This window comes from Vicia villosa, unplaced genomic scaffold (assembly GCF_029867415.1).
Source record: "Vicia villosa cultivar HV-30 ecotype Madison, WI unplaced genomic scaffold, Vvil1.0 ctg.004076F_1_1, whole genome shotgun sequence".
Lineage (NCBI taxonomy): Eukaryota > Viridiplantae > Streptophyta > Magnoliopsida > Fabales > Fabaceae > Vicia > Vicia villosa.
In genome coordinates, this window is record NW_026706369.1 from 4,890 (window position 1) to 25,374 (window position 20,485).

Below are 20,485 nucleotides of genomic sequence, written 5' to 3' on the forward strand. Positions count from 1 at the left end.
AATAATAATAATAAATAATAATAATAATAATAATAATAATAATAATAATAATAATAATAATAATAATAATAATAATAATAATAATAATAATAATAATAATAATAATAATAATAATAATAATAATAATAATAATAATAATAATAATAATAATAATAATAATAATAATAATAATAATAATAATAATAATAATAATAATAATAATAATAATAATAATAATAATAATAATAATAATAATAATAATAATAATAATAATAATAATAATAATAATAATAATAATAATAATAATAATAATAACAATAATAATAATAATAATAATAATAATAGTCTGACTACAGTATCTTATAGATTTAATATTAATGGTAATCATTCTGAAATTCGTATTGCTAATAGAGGCATAAGGCAAGGGGATCCCATCTCCCCCTACCTTTTTGCCATGCTTATGGAATTCCTACAAAGAACTTTCCATCAAATGCAATTGAATCCATGTTTCAAACATCATGCCAAGTGTAAGAAACTACAGCTTACAAACCTAATGTTTGCTGATGATGTCCTTTTGTTTGCAAGAGGTGACCTCACTTCTGTTGAGCTTCTACTTACAGGCCTGTACAAATTCCTTCAATCCACTGGTATGCAGATTAATAAGAACAGAAGTAAAGTATTTTTTGGCTCTGTAGAGAATACTATGAAGAATGAACTACTTAGGGTCTCTGGTTTCCAAGAAGGTACTATGCCTTTTAGATATTTAGGAGTGCCCATTACAAGCAAGAAGTTATCCATTCAGCATTATATGGGGCTGGTTGACAAGATCATTAGTAGAACCCGAATCTGGACCTCTAAACTACTCACCTATGCTGGGAGGTTGCAGCTCATCAAGAGCATTTCCTTTGCTCTTGCCAACTACTGGATGCTTTGCTTTCCATTACCCAAAGCAGTTCTTGCTAAAATTGATGCCATTTGTCGTTCTTTTCTTTGGACAGGTAAAGATTATGTCAGTCGAAAGAGCCTTGTTGCTTGGAAGACAGTCTGTCAGCCTATGTCTAAAGGAGGGCTTGGGATTATTGACATCAGCACTTGGAACAAGTGTACGATGCTGAAACTTCTTTGGAACATTTGCAACAAGCCTGATATGTTATGGGTTAAATGGGTTCATGCTTATTACTTGAGGAATCAATCTGTTTGGGATTTTACTCCAAGAACAACTAGCACTTGGATTGTTAGGGATGTTATTAAGGCAAGAGATATTCTCCCATCCTGCCAAACACAATGGAATGAGATGAATCAAGCAGGTAAATTCAGTTGTGGTATTATATATCAATGTCTGAATTTGAATCCTACTGTGCCTTGGAAAACTCTTTTTCTGAAAAGCCCAGCTAGGTCGTGTGCAGTGCTTATTCTTTGGCTGCTTTGCCATCGTAGATTATCTACAAAGAATAGGCTAAACCATCTTGGGTTCATTACTTCCACTGAATGTAGTTTTTGTGATATGATTGAAACTGATAATCACATTTTCTTTGACTGTGTGGAATATCGCAAGATTTGGAAAGCTATTCTCCAATGGTTACAACTCGACCATGAACCTAAACAGTGGGATGAAGAAGTTAATTGACTTACTAACAAGACTAAAGGCAAAGGTTGGAGGGCATCATTACTCAAATTGGTCATTGCTGAAACTGTCTACGGTATTTGGACTCATCGTAACAAGAAGATTTTTGATACTCCTATTGATGCTTCACAAACTATTAAGTTAGTTATTGACAGAATTGTCTATAGGGGCTGGCACTGCAAGGGCATAAAACCCCATATTGTTAATCTTATGATTGAGTAGTTAGGGGTTGGTAGTTTGTCCAATTTGCTGCTGGATCCTTGTGATCGCATTTGTAATCACTGTTTTTGGTTAATAAAAGTCCTTTATTTCCAAAAAAAAATAAATATATAATAATAATAATAATAATAATAATAATAATAATGAGGGGCTAGTGGACAAGATTGTGAGCCGTATACGGCATTGGAGCGCAAGATTGCTTAGCATGGCTGGTAGAGTGCAGCTCATCAAAAGTGTGTTGTTTGCTGTTAGCAATTTCTGGCTCCAATGCATACCTCTCCCAAAGCAAGTGATACAGAGGATCGAATCCATTTGTATATCGTTTATGTGGGCCGGTACTGATATCATTACTAGGAAGTCCCCTGTGGCGTGGTCTAAGGTGTGCACACCTAGGAAGAAGGGTGGTTTGAACATAATCGGGCTTTTGGATTGGAACAGGGCAAATCTGATCAAGAACCTTTGGAACCTGCAGAAAAAGGCTGACAGTTTGTGGATTCAATGAGTACATGCGTATTATGTGAAAGGAATGGACATAATGAATACTCAGGTGAAGCAATCGATGTCTTGGATCATGAAGGCGATACTGCACTTGAGGGACGAGGCTATGAATGTTCAGGGATTAAATGGTATTATGGCACAACCGAGTTTCTGCACGCGTAAAGTGTATAACCTTCTTCGCGAGTATGGGCCGGATGTTGGTTGGAGGAAGGTTATGATGGCGAACACTGCGAGGTCTCGATCGGTGCAACTGTTATGGGTTGCGTGCCATGAAAGAATTCCAACGAAAGCGAGACTGGTTAGGCTTGGTCTACTGGATAATTCTGCGTGTGTGTTTTGTAGTGAAGTGGAAACCATGGAACATCTCCTTTTTTCCTGTCATGCTACAAGAACAGTCTGGGAACATATTTTAAAGTGGCTGGTTGTAGATCATAGGTCTGATTCCTGGAATAGTGAAATTGCGTGGATGAACCGGCAATGTAAGAAGAAGGGCAATAAGAGTAGGATTCTCCTTTGTGCTTTCACAGAGACGATTTATGAATGTTGGTGGTATAGAAACCAAGCTTGTTTTGGGGAGAAACCGAGTGAAATGACTGTGGTCTCTAGGATTATAGATGCTACGGTGTACCGGTGTTGGGCTAAACCGAAGTTGCGTACTACGTTGAGTAGAATTCTTATGCCTTAGGTTTCTTGTTATTTACAGTCTCCTCGTTGTATAGTGATGTTGGATCCCTTTGGATCACTTGGTCTTGTAACGATTTTTGAATCTATCAATATAAATCTTTCTTTGATTCAAAAAATAATAATAATAATAATAATAATAATAATAATAATAATAATAATAATAATAATAATAATAATAATAAGGGATAGAGACATAGAATTGAGTGGGGGTTTGAATAAGTGTAGTTTTAAAACTCTTAAGATAAAAACAATTTGCACAATGATTTTTATCCTGGTTCGTTGTTAACTAAACTACTCCAGTCCACCCCCTTGGAGTGATTTACCTCACCTGAGGATTTAATCCACTAATCACACAAGATTACAATGGTTTTCCACTTAGATAACCTCTAAGTCTTCTAGAGTATTCTGATCACAACCTGATCACTCTAGGAACACAATGCTTAGATACCCTATAAGACTTTCTAGAGAATCCGATCACAACTTGATCTCCTCTAGTTCTTACAAACGAATGTAACCAAATTCTTATAAGAGTTACAATGCTTCTTAATAAGCTATTATCACAACTGTGATTTTACTCTTAAGTTTAAGCTTAATCTAACTAAGATATTACAACAGTAATGAAGTGAGGTTGAAGATGAAGTTTGAGAGCTTTTAGAATTTGACAGGGTTTCTGTATGTTTGCGCAAAGTGTTGTCTTCAGCTTCTCATCAGAACTTCTATTTATAGGCGTTTGAGAAGATGACCGTTGGGAGCATTTAATGCTTTGCGTGATCCGTACAGCATTGCATTTAATGTTTCACTCTTTTGTCAACTACCTCGAGCCTTGCTTTTGCTGTGTCTACTGACGTTGCCTTTAATAGCTTCTAACGTTCCTTTTGTCAGTCAGCGTAGCCTGCCATCTTGTACTTGCTTCTGATCTGATGTTTGTGTAAACAACGTTTGAATATCATCAGAGTCAAACAGCTTGGTGCAGAACATCTTCTTGTCTTATGACCTTGAAGTGCTTCTAGCGTGATACCATGAGAACATCAGTGCTTCTGCTTCTGATCTCAAGTTCTTCTGATGCTTCAATAGACCATGTTCTGATTCTGCTTGACCATCTTCTGATGTCTTGCGAGAGCATGTTCTGATGTTGCATACTTGAACCTTCTGAGCCAGTGCTTCTTGCGCTGATTTTGTGCATACTCTTTATATATTTCCTGAAATGGAAATTGCATAGAATTAGAGTACCACATTATCTCAAGAAAAATTCATATACATTGTTATCATCAAAACTAAGAATATTGATCAGAACAAATCTTGTTCTAACAATCTCCCCCTTTTTGATGATGACAAAAACATATATAAATGATATGAATTTGCAATCAGAAAATCAGACGGCTAAAGATAATTACACAGTTATAGCATAAGCATATAAACATAGTGTGTGAATATGTCTCCCCCTGAGATTAACAATCTCCCCCTGAGATAAATAATCTCCCCCTGAAATAAATACTGGAAGAATTTTATAAATAAAAGACTTCTCTGAGTATTTTCCATTTCAGTTGAGACGATCACATATGCTTAGATCTTCAGAACATTCAGAGCTTCTGCTTCTTGCTTCCATAGGACAGCTTCAGAGCTTTGAATTTCTTCTTGAATCATTGCATGCTAGATTGTATCAGAACATTGTTGAATGTACCAGAGCATCATCAGAGCATCTCTACATCCTGAAATGTTTCAGAACAAACTAAACGACAAAAGTCAGAGCATGAATGAATCAGAACATAAAATATGTTTCAGAGCATATACTATGTATCAGAACATAAAATATGTATCAGAGCACATAGACAAAATGTATCAGAACATATAAGGAGTAAGAATGTGTTAGAGCATATTCTATCACAAGAATATCATAACATTCTTCCTTCTTGCTTCTAATCTTGAAGCTTCACAGCACTCAGCTTGCTTCAATTTCCATGAGCATGTTTCTATATAGAATTGCTTTTCCTCATGTCTTTGCTTCTCATGTTGAGCTTTTTAGAATATCTTCAATCCTGCAAAACACTCAAAGACATAGAACTTGCAAATTATGCTAGAAATGTGGAGGCTTACTCCCAGCAACTGATAATATAAATCAGATCATTTATCACATTTTCTCCCCCTTTTTGTCATAACATCAAAAAACATAAAAGATTCAGATGAAAAAAACAAACAATATGAGAGAAAAGAAGATAATTTTCATTGATTTAATCAGAAGAGTTATCAGAAGATACAAAAGGAGATGCAAGAAGATAGATGCAAGAACAAGGAGACAACTAAGACACAAAAAGACTACGACTAGCCTAGCTTAGACATAATCTTGGCCAGCATGTCGTGAATCCCAGTAGTGCTTTCATTCTGCTTCTTCATGAAGTCTCTGAATTCTTCATGTGCTTGATCATGCTTATCCAGGCGAGAAGCAATAACTTCTTGATTCTGTTGAAGAACCTCCAAAGTCTTCTCCAGACGAGAGGATTCACCAGAAGTTTCACCACCAGCATTCAGTGGAATAGCATGTTCAGCAGAAGCATCCAATGTAAGAACATCTTCTTGAGTTTCCGGAACAGGACTTTTCTCAGAAGATTGATTCTCAGCATCAACTTCTTCCATAGAAGCATCTTCATCATATTCTGGAGTAGGAAGATCAGAAACTCCATTCTCTAGGTCTTGAAGAATCTCAGCTAGATTCTTTGGAGGAATGGGAGCATCAACGACTGGATGGTAGGCAGCCTCAGGACCAGCCATGGTAGGAGCCTGCTCAGAAGAATTTGCCCGAAGCCAGTGAAATAGCCAATGGGAATCTTCAGTCAGAACAGGAAACTTAGGCTTCCACACAACAATCTTCCGAGAGTGTGCTTCTTGTTCAGCTTCTGAAGCTTCTGCTAGTTCATCAATAAAAGATTTTTCTTCAAAACAATGCCTGCCTCCGAGACGACTATGCCAGAAGTCTTCATAAGGTCTGAGAATCTTGCGAGGACCTGGGGCTATTGCTATGCACTTCTTTTGAAGCTCCAGAAACATAGAATCTATATTTCTTCTGAAAGTCCTCCATAGATTTCTGAAAGCCACATCATCCATCCTGGATTGATATGCTGCTTTCAAGACATCTAACCCTTCCTGCATCCTAATGTTTAACAATTCAAATTGTACACCAACAGATAATTCCCGGCGGGATTTGAGTTTTGTAATGGCAGAATCTGGTCTCAGAAAGAAGTAGGGTTGAGGTTCTCTATTGAGACAAAGAGAAGATTCTGCTTCATTCTCAGATTCTAACACCACTAACTCAGGTTCAGGACGAGGCTTGGGTGTGTAGTTGCAATCACGAAGCAATTGCTCATGTGATGCAGAATCTGGAAGGTTAGAGATGGAGGGATTATTTTGTGAGGGAGAAGGAATGAGTTCATAGTTTGCATGAGGAGGAGGTTGAGAAGTGGAGATATTTGAGTGAGGAGGAAAGAGGGTTTGAAGGGGTTGAATATTAAGAATGAGGGTTTCAAATGAATGGTCAGAAGCAACATTGGTTGTGGGTGGAGAGGAAGGAATGAGAACATTTGTGATAGGTGAAGAAGGTGGGGTAAGAACATTAGTTTGGGGAGAAGAAGGGGGTGTGAGAACATGGGTGAGTTGAGGTGTTTCTGTTGGGGCTGTTTCTGATAGAATTTCTGGTTGAGGGTTAACCGGAACTTCTGTTGGCACAGATTCTGAATGTAAAACAGATACAGAGACAGGTTCATAAAGATGTATACCTTTGGACATATTCTGAATAGCTTCGAATTCAGCCTCAAGTCTTTTCTGCTTCTTGTTCTTCTTCTCTTCCACAATCTTTGCCTTCCCAAGAGAAATTTCTCTTCTTTTGGCATTTTCCAGTCTTTCTTTCTTTCCATCCACAGCTTCTTGATTTTCAACTTCTTGCTGATTCACAGCTTCTAGAATCTCTTCTTCTTCTTCTTCTTCTTCTTCTTCTTCCGAATCTACTATTATTAATTTTCTTTTCTTTTTCTTCTTCTTTTCTACATCCTTTCCATCTTCTACATTCTTATTTTTCAACTTTCTCTTCTTCTTCTTCTTCTTCTTCTTCTCAGCACCTTCTTGTTCAGTATTTTCATTTTCAACTAATACAACCAGATTTTCTTCAGCAGCAACTTCTCTTCCAGCAGCATTCTCATCAACTACTGCAGCAGCTTCTTCTTGGACTTCCTTCTCCTGAATAACTATATATAAAGGGGATAGAGGTGTTTGGGCTGGCCTTTTTTCCTTCCAAAATTACCCTTCCATTGTCAATTATTTCAAATTTTATTCTCTAATTTATTTTAAAATAATAAATGATTAAAGGGAAGTTGAGCAGTTACAGTTTAAAAAAGCATAACACAACAACCGGAGGTAAAACCCGCTCATAGTATTTTACCCATTCTTCTAAATAAACTACTTCATTTTGTGCAACTACTAACACACAACTTTCATTATATAACAATAGGGTAACATAGGGAAATATTTTGAAATTTTTGCGTATGCATCTGTTTGCCTCTCTCTCATATAAATACACATGAAACTACATAGTAACTGCATGAAAAAACTGCAGTAGTTTTGTTTTTAGTTTTTAAAAGAGAAAGATGATACAATATAGTTAGAATCTTTTTCTCTTCAATGATCGCATGTCTCGGTGGCTTTCTTCTCCTCACTACTATAACACAAGTAAATTATTTATTTAGATTTTGGCCAATTCTAAATTCAAATTATTTTTTGGCTTTTTTTAAAAAAAAAATATTTGTATTATTGATATTGAGTTTGTACCAAAGATCATTGTGCAAAAATTAAACATTGTAAGATACAATCAATTTATTTGCTTACACTTGGAATTATGTGTTTTGTATCATATTTATATTCAAGAGACATAAGAGGGTGTGACAAGTAGAACTTATTTCTTTACATTGGGTCTCGTTTTAATTCAGGAAAGGGTTTATTGGATTAATTTCTTTTTAATAAACACACATTTTGAACTTAATCCGTCTGTCTGCTTTTTGTATTGTGCATAGTGTAACATTATATACGATACTTTTTATTTAATTTAAATTTAAAGTATTTAATTGATAAAACATGTGATATTTATTTATGTATTCATTAAATTTTCTTTTTAATAATAAATAACAATAAGAATAAGTTCAAGAGTTTAAGGGATATGCACTGACAGTGTAAAATAGTTTTACACTGTCATCCAATAGAAAACCACAAATCTGCCATGTCATTAAAAACTTTTTAAAATAAAAGAGGGTTTTAATTAGATACATGGCTGTGATTGGTTGACAGTGTAAAACTATTTTACACTGTCAGTGCATCACCCATTTTCTCTAAGTTCAAACGTTGTTAAAAATAATAAAGAGAGTAAAGGGTTTTAAAATTTTCTTTTTACAAATTGTTTGCTAGCATGAGAGGGAGGGGGAGATTTTTTTAATTTTGATTACTACATTAATAAATTAATTTAAATTACACAAATAATTAAAATTAAAATTAACTAAAAAATTAACCGTTAATATTTTAACGCATGTGCGCAATATAAAATTACATGTGTTCTCGAAAGTGCATATCACAAAATTTACACAAAAAATATTCATTTATATTTAGACGCGTGAGCGAATTAAAAAAAACGCACAAACGGGCACGGAAAATTTAATGAGGACATATTTAATTATAGTTAAAATGTGACAAATTTTGAATCATGTGCGAATCTGCACTGCTACCCCTCAAAGACGGTCATGCTCACAATTCGAAGGAATTATTTTTTATTAGATATCTGGAGGGAAGGAGGGAGAGAGATATTTATACTTTTTATGTGTGCACGATAAAAAGAGTTGAGAGACCAACATGGGAGTGCATATCACAAAATTTACACAAAAAAATATTCATTTATATGTTGACGCTGTGCGCATTAAAAAAGCGGACAAACGGGCACGGGAGTGCCCGTTTGAACGCTATTCTATATATAAAGGGGATAGCAAATTTTGGACTGACCTATTTTCTTTCCTATTTTGCCCTTTATAATTTATTTAAAAATTAAAAATGAAACACCACTTAGAAGATACAGTTTTTTTTAAGGGTTTGTAATTCTTATCCAACCAACCGTACATGTATAACTACCAAGACAACAATATGTAACTGTGTAACATTAACTTCTACATATTAAAATAGGAAACATGATCATTCAGAACAGAGTGTATTAAAACACTAAGCATTTCAATTTAAAGGAAAACCATCAGTCAATTGGTAAAAGAGGGAAATGCAGACATGGAAGATGTCAAGCATTCCTGTTATATTACCCTCAATTTATATTTTTAGAAGAGTGTATTCATAGGTGAAATAATAGTATTAGGGAATATAGCTAATACAATCATTTTTTAAGGATAGCAAAGAAGGTAAGATAATAGTGTAATATGTCAGATTTTTCCTGGTTTTTTATATAAGAAATAGAAAAGTGGATAGAGTAGAGTGCAAGAGATAAAAAAATCAAACTAGATGACACTCCATTAAAATTCAAGGTCATTTAATGAGATTACTTTGTTCTATGTTTTGTGTGTAATTTTTAATGAGATTACATTGTTGTTATGGATTTGCAAACAAAGAAATCAATTTTTTATTGTCCTGATTTTTTTGTGTTTTTTATATTTACTAATTTGAGATCTTTTTGTACCATTGTTGCAAATGGTGAAAGGCCAGTGAAAGTAACACACAGGGGCAGTTTGTCCTACAACAAAAAAGCCACACACATCGAATAACCTACTTGCTTTTCTATAAATTTATCTACTAAGTCTATTTCATATTCTCATATTATGTTTCTCTACTTTTTATTGTGAAAGTGATTTTATTTTTGCTGGGTTTTTTCTGGAATTTATGGTAGGTAAATGTCACAATATTGAAAAGTGAATGTGAGGCAAAAGTCATTTGCATTAAAAAGAATATTAGGAAGGCCTTAACACTTATTTAATTGTTAGTAGTTAGGAACTAAGCTCTCATATTTTATATGGCCAGTATACATAATTATTAGAGTTTAAAGATAGTGCATTGTCAGTGTAAAATAGTTTACACATACAACCAATCAAAATGCTTTAATTTGTCATATAATTTCAGTTTTTTAAAATTAAAAATGGAATTTATTCTGATGCATGTCTCTCATTGGTTGACAGTGTAAAAATACTTTACACTCAGTGCATTTCCTTTTTTCCCTAGTTATTATTGTGTTGTGGGTTTTTTTTTTAAGTTTTTTTTTCTAGATGTATTATTCTTTTCTCATTTTTTATATTTTTTCTACTTTTGTAGAAACTAATTTTTTTTAAGTATTGTGATTTGTGAGTTGCATTGAGATGGAGTTTTTTTGGTTTTGGTTTTTAACATTAGTTTCTTTAGTTTTTTTTTTAAGGCTATGTCATCGTAAAGATTTTGCTGATGCTACGGTTAAATTGTACTATAATATAACTTTTAATTATCGGAACAAATTGTCTCCTGTGACTTTTTTTCTCAAGTTTGCTTATGCGATGAGTCCAAACCTTTCAAATTTATTTTTTAAAGTTTAAATATTCTTAAATTTTATTTTTTAATGGCTATGATTTTATTGGACTTCAGTCATCTTAATTAAAAATTCAATCTTACATGTCTTGGTCTCTTTCATTGCCATGATACTCTTTTGATCCATATCTCATGCAACTGTTTCCATCACGCCACTCATATTGTTTACACATTTCATTTATACCTATCTTAGAGAGAGAGGGGGGAGAGAGAGGGGAGAGAGGGAGAAGGAGAAGGAGAGGGAGAGAGATAGAGACCTTGCATTGTTAAATTAGTTTCGATTATTTTTATGTGTGTTGATTACTCAGGTTTCAGTGGTAAATTTCTCAAACATATTAAAAGTTTACATGTATCATCATACTTCTATCATAAATTGTCGCTTGGAACATATTCATTAATATGTGGAGGTAATGACACATGAAATAGATATGAGTGATTGATTGGGACATTTTTAAAGAATCATTTCGATGACCGTATATGATTACTTGTCTCCGTCTTGATTGGACCGACCCTGTTTAAGAATATTGTAATGCTATATGGCTTTTTTTGTTTGAGGAAAATTGTTGAGAGAAAATTTTGAAAGAAAAATTAGACAACTTACATAATATGTTAAAGAAATTTGGCTTAATTACAACTTTGATCCCCTATTTTTTCTTTTTTCCGATTTTAGTCCCTCCATTTTTAAAACTACGATTTTGATCCTCCTTTTGAGTTTTCTATTGAAAAGTAGACAAAAATAGGGACCAACTTTGCAAAAAAAAGTAAAATAGGGGACGAAAATTGTATAGAAAACTCAAAAAATAGACTAAAATAATAGTTTTTAAAATACAGAGACCAAAATCAAGAAAAAGACAAAATATGAGGACTAAAGTTGCGATTATAAGCCAAAAAATTGAAACATAAAAAATACCGTTTGTAATTTTCATGTGAGTGCATATTAGAAAAAGCGGACCGATAAATACGAGATTCATTAATGTCAAATTTCAAAACCAATAACGATCCTTCACAAATTTTCATGATATATTACTTTGATAGACATTTAAATTCTCTTCGGCTATCCTCCATCTTCTCATGAAACAAATTTTAAGAAATCATACTTAACTCTCCCAAAGTAAATAAGCATGATATGATATATATCTCAAACAATGGTTTAACATAAATACATAAAATATGAGGTCACATAAAATCAATTTATATAGAATTGTCATCAGAAGATAACTGATACAAAGTACAAACAAACAACTTAAGGGAGTATTTCAGGCGAATTGCTATCCTACTTTGGATGGATGAAGTTAATGTTTAAACATGATTTATCCGTCACAATATTTAACGAGAGCATATTTAATTGTAGTTTAAATGTGACAAATTTTCGATCATGTGCGATAATCTGCACTGCTCCCCCTTAAAGACGGACATGCTCACAATTTGGAGAAATTATTTTTTATTTTTTATTTATATTTTTTATTAGATATCTGGAGGGAAGAAGGGAGAGATATATATTTATACTTTTTATGTGTGCACGATAAAAAGAGTTGAGAGACCAACATGAGAGTGCATATCACAAAATTTACACAAAAAATATTCATTTATATCTTAATGCTGTGCACATTAAAAAAGCGGACAAACGGGCACGAGAGTGCCCGTTTGAATGCTAGTAGTAATAATAATAATAATAATAATAATAATAATAATAATAATAATAATAATAATAATAATAATAATAATAATAATAATAATAATAATAATAATAATAATAATAATAATAATAATAATAATAATAATAATAATAATAATAATAATAATAATAATAATAATAATAATAATAATAATAATAATAATAATAATAATAATAATAATAATAATAATAATAATAATAATAATAATAATAATAATAATAATAATAATAATAATAATAATAATAATAATAATAATAATAATAATAATAATAATAATAATAAATAATAATAATAATAATAATAATAATAATAATAATAATAATAATAATAATAATAATAATAATAATAATAATAATAATAATAATAATAATAATAATAATAATAATAATAATAATAATAATAATAATAATAATAATAATAATAATAATAATAATAATAATAATAATAATAATAATAATAATAATAATAATAATAATAATAATAATAATAATAATAATAATAATAATAATAATAATAATAATAATAATAATAATAATAATAATAATAATAATAATAATAATAATAATAAATAATAATAATAATAATAATAATAATAATAATAATAATAATAATAATAATAATAATAATAATAATAATAATAATAATAATAATAATAATAATAATAATAATAATAATAATAATAATAATAATAATAATAATAATAATAATAATAATAATAATAATAATAATAATAATAATAATAATAATAATAATAATAATAATAATAATAATAATAATAATAATAATAATAATAATAATAATAATAATAATAATAATAATAATAATAATAATAATAATAATAATAATAATAATAATAATAATAATAATAATAATAATAATAATAATAATAATAATAATAATAATAATAATAATAATAATAATAATAATAATAATAATAATAATAATAATAATAATAATAATAATAATAATAATAATAATAATAATAATAATAATAATAATAATAATAATAATAATAATAATAATAATAATAATAATAATAATAATAATAATAATAATAATAATAATAATAATAATAATAATAATAATAATAATAATAATAATAATAATAATAATAATAATAATAATAATAATAATAATAATAATAATAATAATAATAATAATAATAATAATAATAATAATAATAATAATAATAATAATAATAATAATAATAATAATAATAATAATAATAATAATAATAATAATAATAATAATAATAATAATAATAATAATAATAATAATAATAATAATAATAATAATAATAATAATAATAATAATAATAATAATAATAATAATAATAATAATAATAATAATAATAATAATAATAATAATAATAATAATAATAATAATAATAATAATAATAATAATAATAATAATAATAATAATAATAATAATAATAATAATAATAATAATAATAATAATAATAATAACAATAATAATAATAATAATAATAATAGTCTGACTACAGTATCTTATAGATTTAATATTAATGGTAATCATTCTGAAATTCGTATTGCTAATAGAGGCATAAGGCAAGGGGATCCCATCTCCCCCTACCTTTTTGCCATGCTTATGGAATTCCTACAAAGAACTTTCCATCAAATGCAATTGAATCCATGTTTCAAACATCATGCCAAGTGTAAGAAACTACAGCTTACAAACCTAATGTTTGCTGATGATGTCCTTTTGTTTGCAAGAGGTGACCTCACTTCTGTTGAGCTTCTACTTACAGGCCTGTACAAATTCCTTCAATCCACTGGTATGCAGATTAATAAGAACAGAAGTAAAGTATTTTTTGGCTCTGTAGAGAATACTATGAAGAATGAACTACTTAGGGTCTCTGGTTTCCAAGAAGGTACTATGCCTTTTAGATATTTAGGAGTGCCCATTACAAGCAAGAAGTTATCCATTCAGCATTATATGGGGCTGGTTGACAAGATCATTAGTAGAACCCGAATCTGGACCTCTAAACTACTCACCTATGCTGGGAGGTTGCAGCTCATCAAGAGCATTTCCTTTGCTCTTGCCAACTACTGGATGCTTTGCTTTCCATTACCCAAAGCAGTTCTTGCTAAAATTGATGCCATTTGTCGTTCTTTTCTTTGGACAGGTAAAGATTATGTCAGTCGAAAGAGCCTTGTTGCTTGGAAGACAGTCTGTCAGCCTATGTCTAAAGGAGGGCTTGGGATTATTGACATCAGCACTTGGAACAAGTGTACGATGCTGAAACTTCTTTGGAACATTTGCAACAAGCCTGATATGTTATGGGTTAAATGGGTTCATGCTTATTACTTGAGGAATCAATCTGTTTGGGATTTTACTCCAAGAACAACTAGCACTTGGATTGTTAGGGATGTTATTAAGGCAAGAGATATTCTCCCATCCTGCCAAACACAATGGAATGAGATGAATCAAGCAGGTAAATTCAGTTGTGGTATTATATATCAATGTCTGAATTTGAATCCTACTGTGCCTTGGAAAACTCTTTTTCTGAAAAGCCCAGCTAGGTCGTGTGCAGTGCTTATTCTTTGGCTGCTTTGCCATCGTAGATTATCTACAAAGAATAGGCTAAACCATCTTGGGTTCATTACTTCCACTGAATGTAGTTTTTGTGATATGATTGAAACTGATAATCACATTTTCTTTGACTGTGTGGAATATCGCAAGATTTGGAAAGCTATTCTCCAATGGTTACAACTCGACCATGAACCTAAACAGTGGGATGAAGAAGTTAATTGACTTACTAACAAGACTAAAGGCAAAGGTTGGAGGGCATCATTACTCAAATTGGTCATTGCTGAAACTGTCTACGGTATTTGGACTCATCGTAACAAGAAGATTTTTGATACTCCTATTGATGCTTCACAAACTATTAAGTTAGTTATTGACAGAATTGTCTATAGGGGCTGGCACTGCAAGGGCATAAAACCCCATATTGTTAATCTTATGATTGAGTAGTTAGGGGTTGGTAGTTTGTCCAATTTGCTGCTGGATCCTTGTGATCGCATTTGTAATCACTGTTTTTGGTTAATAAAAGTCCTTTATTTCCAAAAAAAAATAAATATATAATAATAATAATAATAATAATAATAATAATAATAATAATAATGAGGGGCTAGTGGACAAGATTGTGAGCCGTATACGGCATTGGAGCGCAAGATTGCTTAGCATGGCTGGTAGAGTGCAGCTCATCAAAAGTGTGTTGTTTGCTGTTAGCAATTTCTGGCTCCAATGCATACCTCTCCCAAAGCAAGTGATACAGAGGATCGAATCCATTTGTATATCGTTTATGTGGGCCGGTACTGATATCATTACTAGGAAGTCCCCTGTGGCGTGGTCTAAGGTGTGCACACCTAGGAAGAAGGGTGGTTTGAACATAATCGGGCTTTTGGATTGGAACAGGGCAAATCTGATCAAGAACCTTTGGAACCTGCAGAAAAAGGCTGACAGTTTGTGGATTCAATGAGTACATGCGTATTATGTGAAAGGAATGGACATAATGAATACTCAGGTGAAGCAATCGATGTCTTGGATCATGAAGGCGATACTGCACTTGAGGGACGAGGCTATGAATGTTCAGGGATTAAATGGTATTATGGCACAACCGAGTTTCTGCACGCGTAAAGTGTATAACCTTCTTCGCGAGTATGGGCCGGATGTTGGTTGGAGGAAGGTTATGATGGCGAACACTGCGAGGTCTCGATCGGTGCAACTGTTATGGGTTGCGTGCCATGAAAGAATTCCAACGAAAGCGAGACTGGTTAGGCTTGGTCTACTGGATAATTCTGCGTGTGTGTTTTGTAGTGAAGTGGAAACCATGGAACATCTCCTTTTTTCCTGTCATGCTACAAGAACAGTCTGGGAACATATTTTAAAGTGGCTGGTTGTAGATCATAGGTCTGATTCCTGGAATAGTGAAATTGCGTGGATGAACCGGCAATGTAAGAAGAAGGGCAATAAGAGTAGGATTCTCCTTTGTGCTTTCACAGAGACGATTTATGAATGTTGGTGGTATAGAAACCAAGCTTGTTTTGGGGAGAAACCGAGTGAAATGACTGTGGTCTCTAGGATTATAGATGCTACGGTGTACCGGTGTTGGGCTAAACCGAAGTTGCGTACTACGTTGAGTAGAATTCTTATGCCTTAGGTTTCTTGTTATTTACAGTCTCCTCGTTGTATAGTGATGTTGGATCCCTTTGGATCACTTGGTCTTGTAACGATTTTTGAATCTATCAATATAAATCTTTCTTTGATTCAAAAAATAATAATAATAATAATAATAATAATAATAATAATAATAATAATAATAATAATAATAATAAAGGGATAGAGACATAGAATTGAGTGGGGGTTTGAATAAGTGTAGTTTTAAAACTCTTAAGATAAAAACAATTTGCACAATGATTTTTATCCTGGTTCGTTGTTAACTAAACTACTCCAGTCCACCCCCTTGGAGTGATTTACCTCACCTGAGGATTTAATCCACTAATCACACAAGATTACAATGGTTTTCCACTTAGATAACCTCTAAGTCTTCTAGAGTATTCTGATCACAACCTGACATTCTCTTTATGTCAACACCATAATTGTTGTATATCTACAATGACATAAAGAGAATGTCATTGTAATCACACAAGATTACAATGGTTTTCCACTTAGATAACCTCTAAGTCTTCTAGAGTATTCTGATCACATATACGGTCATCGAAATGATTCTTTAAAAATGTCCCAATCAATCACTCATATCTATTTCATGTGTCATTACCTCCACATATTAATGAATATGTTCCAAGCGACAATTTATGATAGAAGTATGATGATACATGTAAACTTTTAATATGTTTGAGAAATTTACCACTGAAACCTGAGTAATCAACACACATAAAAATAATCGAAACTAATTTAACAATGCAAGGTCTCTATCTCTCTCCCTCTCCTTCTCCTTCTCCCTCTCTCCCCTCTCTCTCCCCCCTCTCTCTCTAAGATAGGTATAAATGAAATGTGTAAACAATATGAGTGGCGTGATGGAAACAGTTGCATGAGATATGGATCAAAAGAGTATCATGGCAATGAAAGAGACCAAGACATGTAAGATTGAATTTTTAATTAAGATGACTGAAGTCCAATAAAATCATAGCCATTAAAAAATAAAATTTAAGAATATTTAAACTTTAAAAAATAAATTTGAAAGGTTTGGACTCATCGCATAAGCAAACTTGAGAAAAAAAGTCACAGGAGACAATTTGTTCCGATAATTAAAAGTTATATTATAGTACAATTTAACCGTAGCATCAGCAAAATCTTTACGATGACATAGCCTTAAAAAAAAAACTAAAGAAACTAATGTTAAAAACCAAAACCAAAAAAACTCCATCTCAATGCAACTCACAACTCACAAATCCCTAGCACTTGGATTGTTAGGGATGTTATTAAGGCAAGAGATATTCTCCCATCCTGCCAAACACAATGGAATGAGATGAATCAAGCAGGTAAATTCAGTTGTGGTATTATATATCAATGTCTGAATTTGAATCCTACTGTGCCTTGGAAAACTCTTTTTCTGAAAAGCCCAGCTAGGTCGTGTGCAGTGCTTATTCTTTGGCTGCTTTGCCATCGTAGATTATCTACAAAGAATAGGCTAAACCATCTTGGGTTCATTACTTCCACTGAATGTAGTTTTTGTGATATGATTGAAACTGATAATCACATTTTCTTTGACTGTGTGGAATATCGCAAGATTTGGAAAGCTATTCTCCAATGGTTACAACTCGACCATGAACCTAAACAGTGGGATGAAGAAGTTAATTGACTTACTAACAAGACTAAAGGCAAAGGTTGGAGGGCATCATTACTCAAATTGGTCATTGCTGAAACTGTCTACGGTATTTGGACTCATCGTAACAAGAAGATTTTTGATACTCCTATTGATGCTTCACAAACTATTAAGTTAGTTATTGACAGAATTGTCTATAGGGGCTGGCACTGCAAGGGCATAAAACCCCATATTGTTAATCTTATGATTGAGTAGTTAGGGGTTGGTAGTTTGTCCAATTTGCTGCTGGATCCTTGTGATCGCATTTGTAATCACTGTTTTTGGTTAATAAAAGTCCTTTATTTCCAAAAAAAAATAAATATATAATAATAATAATAATAATAATAATAATAATAATAATAATAATAATGAGGGGCTAGTGGACAAGATTGTGAGCCGTATACGGCATTGGAGCGCAAGATTGCTTAGCATGGCTGGTAGAGTGCAGCTCATCAAAAGTGTGTTGTTTGCTGTTAGCAATTTCTGGCTCCAATGCATACCTCTCCCAAAGCAAGTGATACAGAGGATCGAATCCATTTGTATATCGTTTATGTGGGCCGGTACTGATATCATTACTAGGAAGTCCCCTGTGGCGTGGTCTAAGGTGTGCACACCTAGGAAGAAGGGTGGTTTGAACATAATCGGGCTTTTGGATTGGAACAGGGCAAATCTGATCAAGAACCTTTGGAACCTGCAGAAAAAGGCTGACAGTTTGTGGATTCAATGAGTACATGCGTATTATGTGAAAGGAATGGACATAATGAATACTCAGGTGAAGCAATCGATGTCTTGGATCATGAAGGCGATACTGCACTTGAGGGACGAGGCTATGAATGTTCAGGGATTAAATGGTATTATGGCACAACCGAGTTTCTGCACGCGTAAAGTGTATAACCTTCTTCGCGAGTATGGGCCGGATGTTGGTTGGAGGAAGGTTATGATGGCGAACACTGCGAGGTCTCGATCGGTGCAACTGTTATGGGTTGCGTGCCATGAAAGAATTCCAACGAAAGCGAGACTGGTTAGGCTTGGTCTACTGGATAATTCTGCGTGTGTGTTTTGTAGTGAAGTGGAAACCATGGAACATCTCCTTTTTTCCTGTCATGCTACAAGAACAGTCTGGGAACATATTTTAAAGTGGCTGGTTGTAGATCATAGGTCTGATTCCTGGAATAGTGAAATTGCGTGGATGAACCGGCAATGTAAGAAGAAGGGCAATAAGAGTAGGATTCTCCTTTGTGCTTTCACAGAGACGATTTATGAATGTTGGTGGTATAGAAACCAAGCTTGTTTTGGGGAGAAACCGAGTGAAATGACTGTGGTCTCTAGGATTATAGATGCTACGGTGTACCGGTGTTGGGCTAAACCGAAGTTGCGTACTACGTTGAGTAGAATTCTTATGCCTTAGGTTTCTTGTTATTTACAGTCTCCTCGTTGTATAGTGATGTTGGATCCCTTTGGATCACTTGGTCTTGTAACGATTTTTGAATCTATCAATATAAATCTTTCTTTGATTCAAAAAATAATAATAATAATAATAATAATAATAATAATAATAATAATAATAATAATAATAATAATAAGGGATAGAGACATAGAATTGAGTGGGGGTTTGAATAAGTGTAGTTTTAAAACTCTTAAGATAAAAACAATTTGCACAATGATTTTTATCCTGGTTCGTTGTTAACTAAACTACTCCAGTCCACCCCCTTGGAGTGATTTACCTCACCTGAGGATTTAATCCACTAATCACACAAGATTACAATGGTTTTCCACTTAGATAACCTCTAAGTCTTCTAGAGTATTCTGATCACAACCTGACATTCTCTTTATGTCAACACCATAATTGTTGTATATCTACAATGACATAAAGAGAATGTCATTGTAATCACACAAGATTACAATGGTTTTCCACTTAGATAACCTCTAAGTCTTCTAGAGTATTCTGATCACATATACGGTCATCGAAATGATTCTTTAAAAATGTCCCAATCAATCACTCATATCTATTTCATGTGTCATTACCTCCACATATTAATGAATATGTTCCAAGCGACAATTTATGATAGAAGTATGATGATACATGTAAACTTTTAATATGTTTGAGAAATTTACCACTGAAACCTGAGTAATCAACACACATAAAAATAATCGAAACTAATTTAACAATGCAAGGTCTCTATCTCTCTCCCTCTCCTTCTCCTTCTCCCTCTCTCCCCTCTCTCTCCCCCCTCTCTCTCTAAGATAGGTATAAATGAAATGTGTAAACAATATGAGTGGCGTGATGGAAACAGTTGCATGAGATATGGATCAAAAGAGTATCATGGCAATGAAAGAGACCAAGACATGTAAGATTGAATTTTTAATTAAGATGACTGAAGT

General features: G+C 32.4%; 3 protein-coding genes across 3 annotated transcripts; all 3 read left to right on the forward strand.

Annotated features, from left to right (window-relative positions):
* Nucleotides 1-2,357: 2,357 nt before the first annotated feature.
* On the forward strand, nt 2,358-3,005 carry LOC131641785 (uncharacterized). Its single transcript, XM_058912091.1, has one exon. It carries the CDS (start codon nt 2,358-2,360, stop codon nt 3,003-3,005), a length of 648 nt encoding a protein of 215 aa, XP_058768074.1.
* A 12,785-nt stretch (nt 3,006-15,790) lies between these two features.
* LOC131641786 (uncharacterized) lies at nt 15,791-16,438 on the forward strand. Its single transcript, XM_058912092.1, has one exon. The coding sequence runs from the start codon at nt 15,791-15,793 to the stop codon at nt 16,436-16,438; it is 648 nt and encodes a 215-aa protein (XP_058768075.1).
* Nucleotides 16,439-18,863: 2,425 nt separating this feature from the next.
* On the forward strand, nt 18,864-19,511 carry LOC131641787 (uncharacterized). The gene has a single exon (XM_058912093.1). The coding sequence runs from the start codon at nt 18,864-18,866 to the stop codon at nt 19,509-19,511; it is 648 nt and encodes a 215-aa protein (XP_058768076.1).
* The last annotated feature ends 974 nt before the right edge of the window (nt 19,512-20,485 follow it).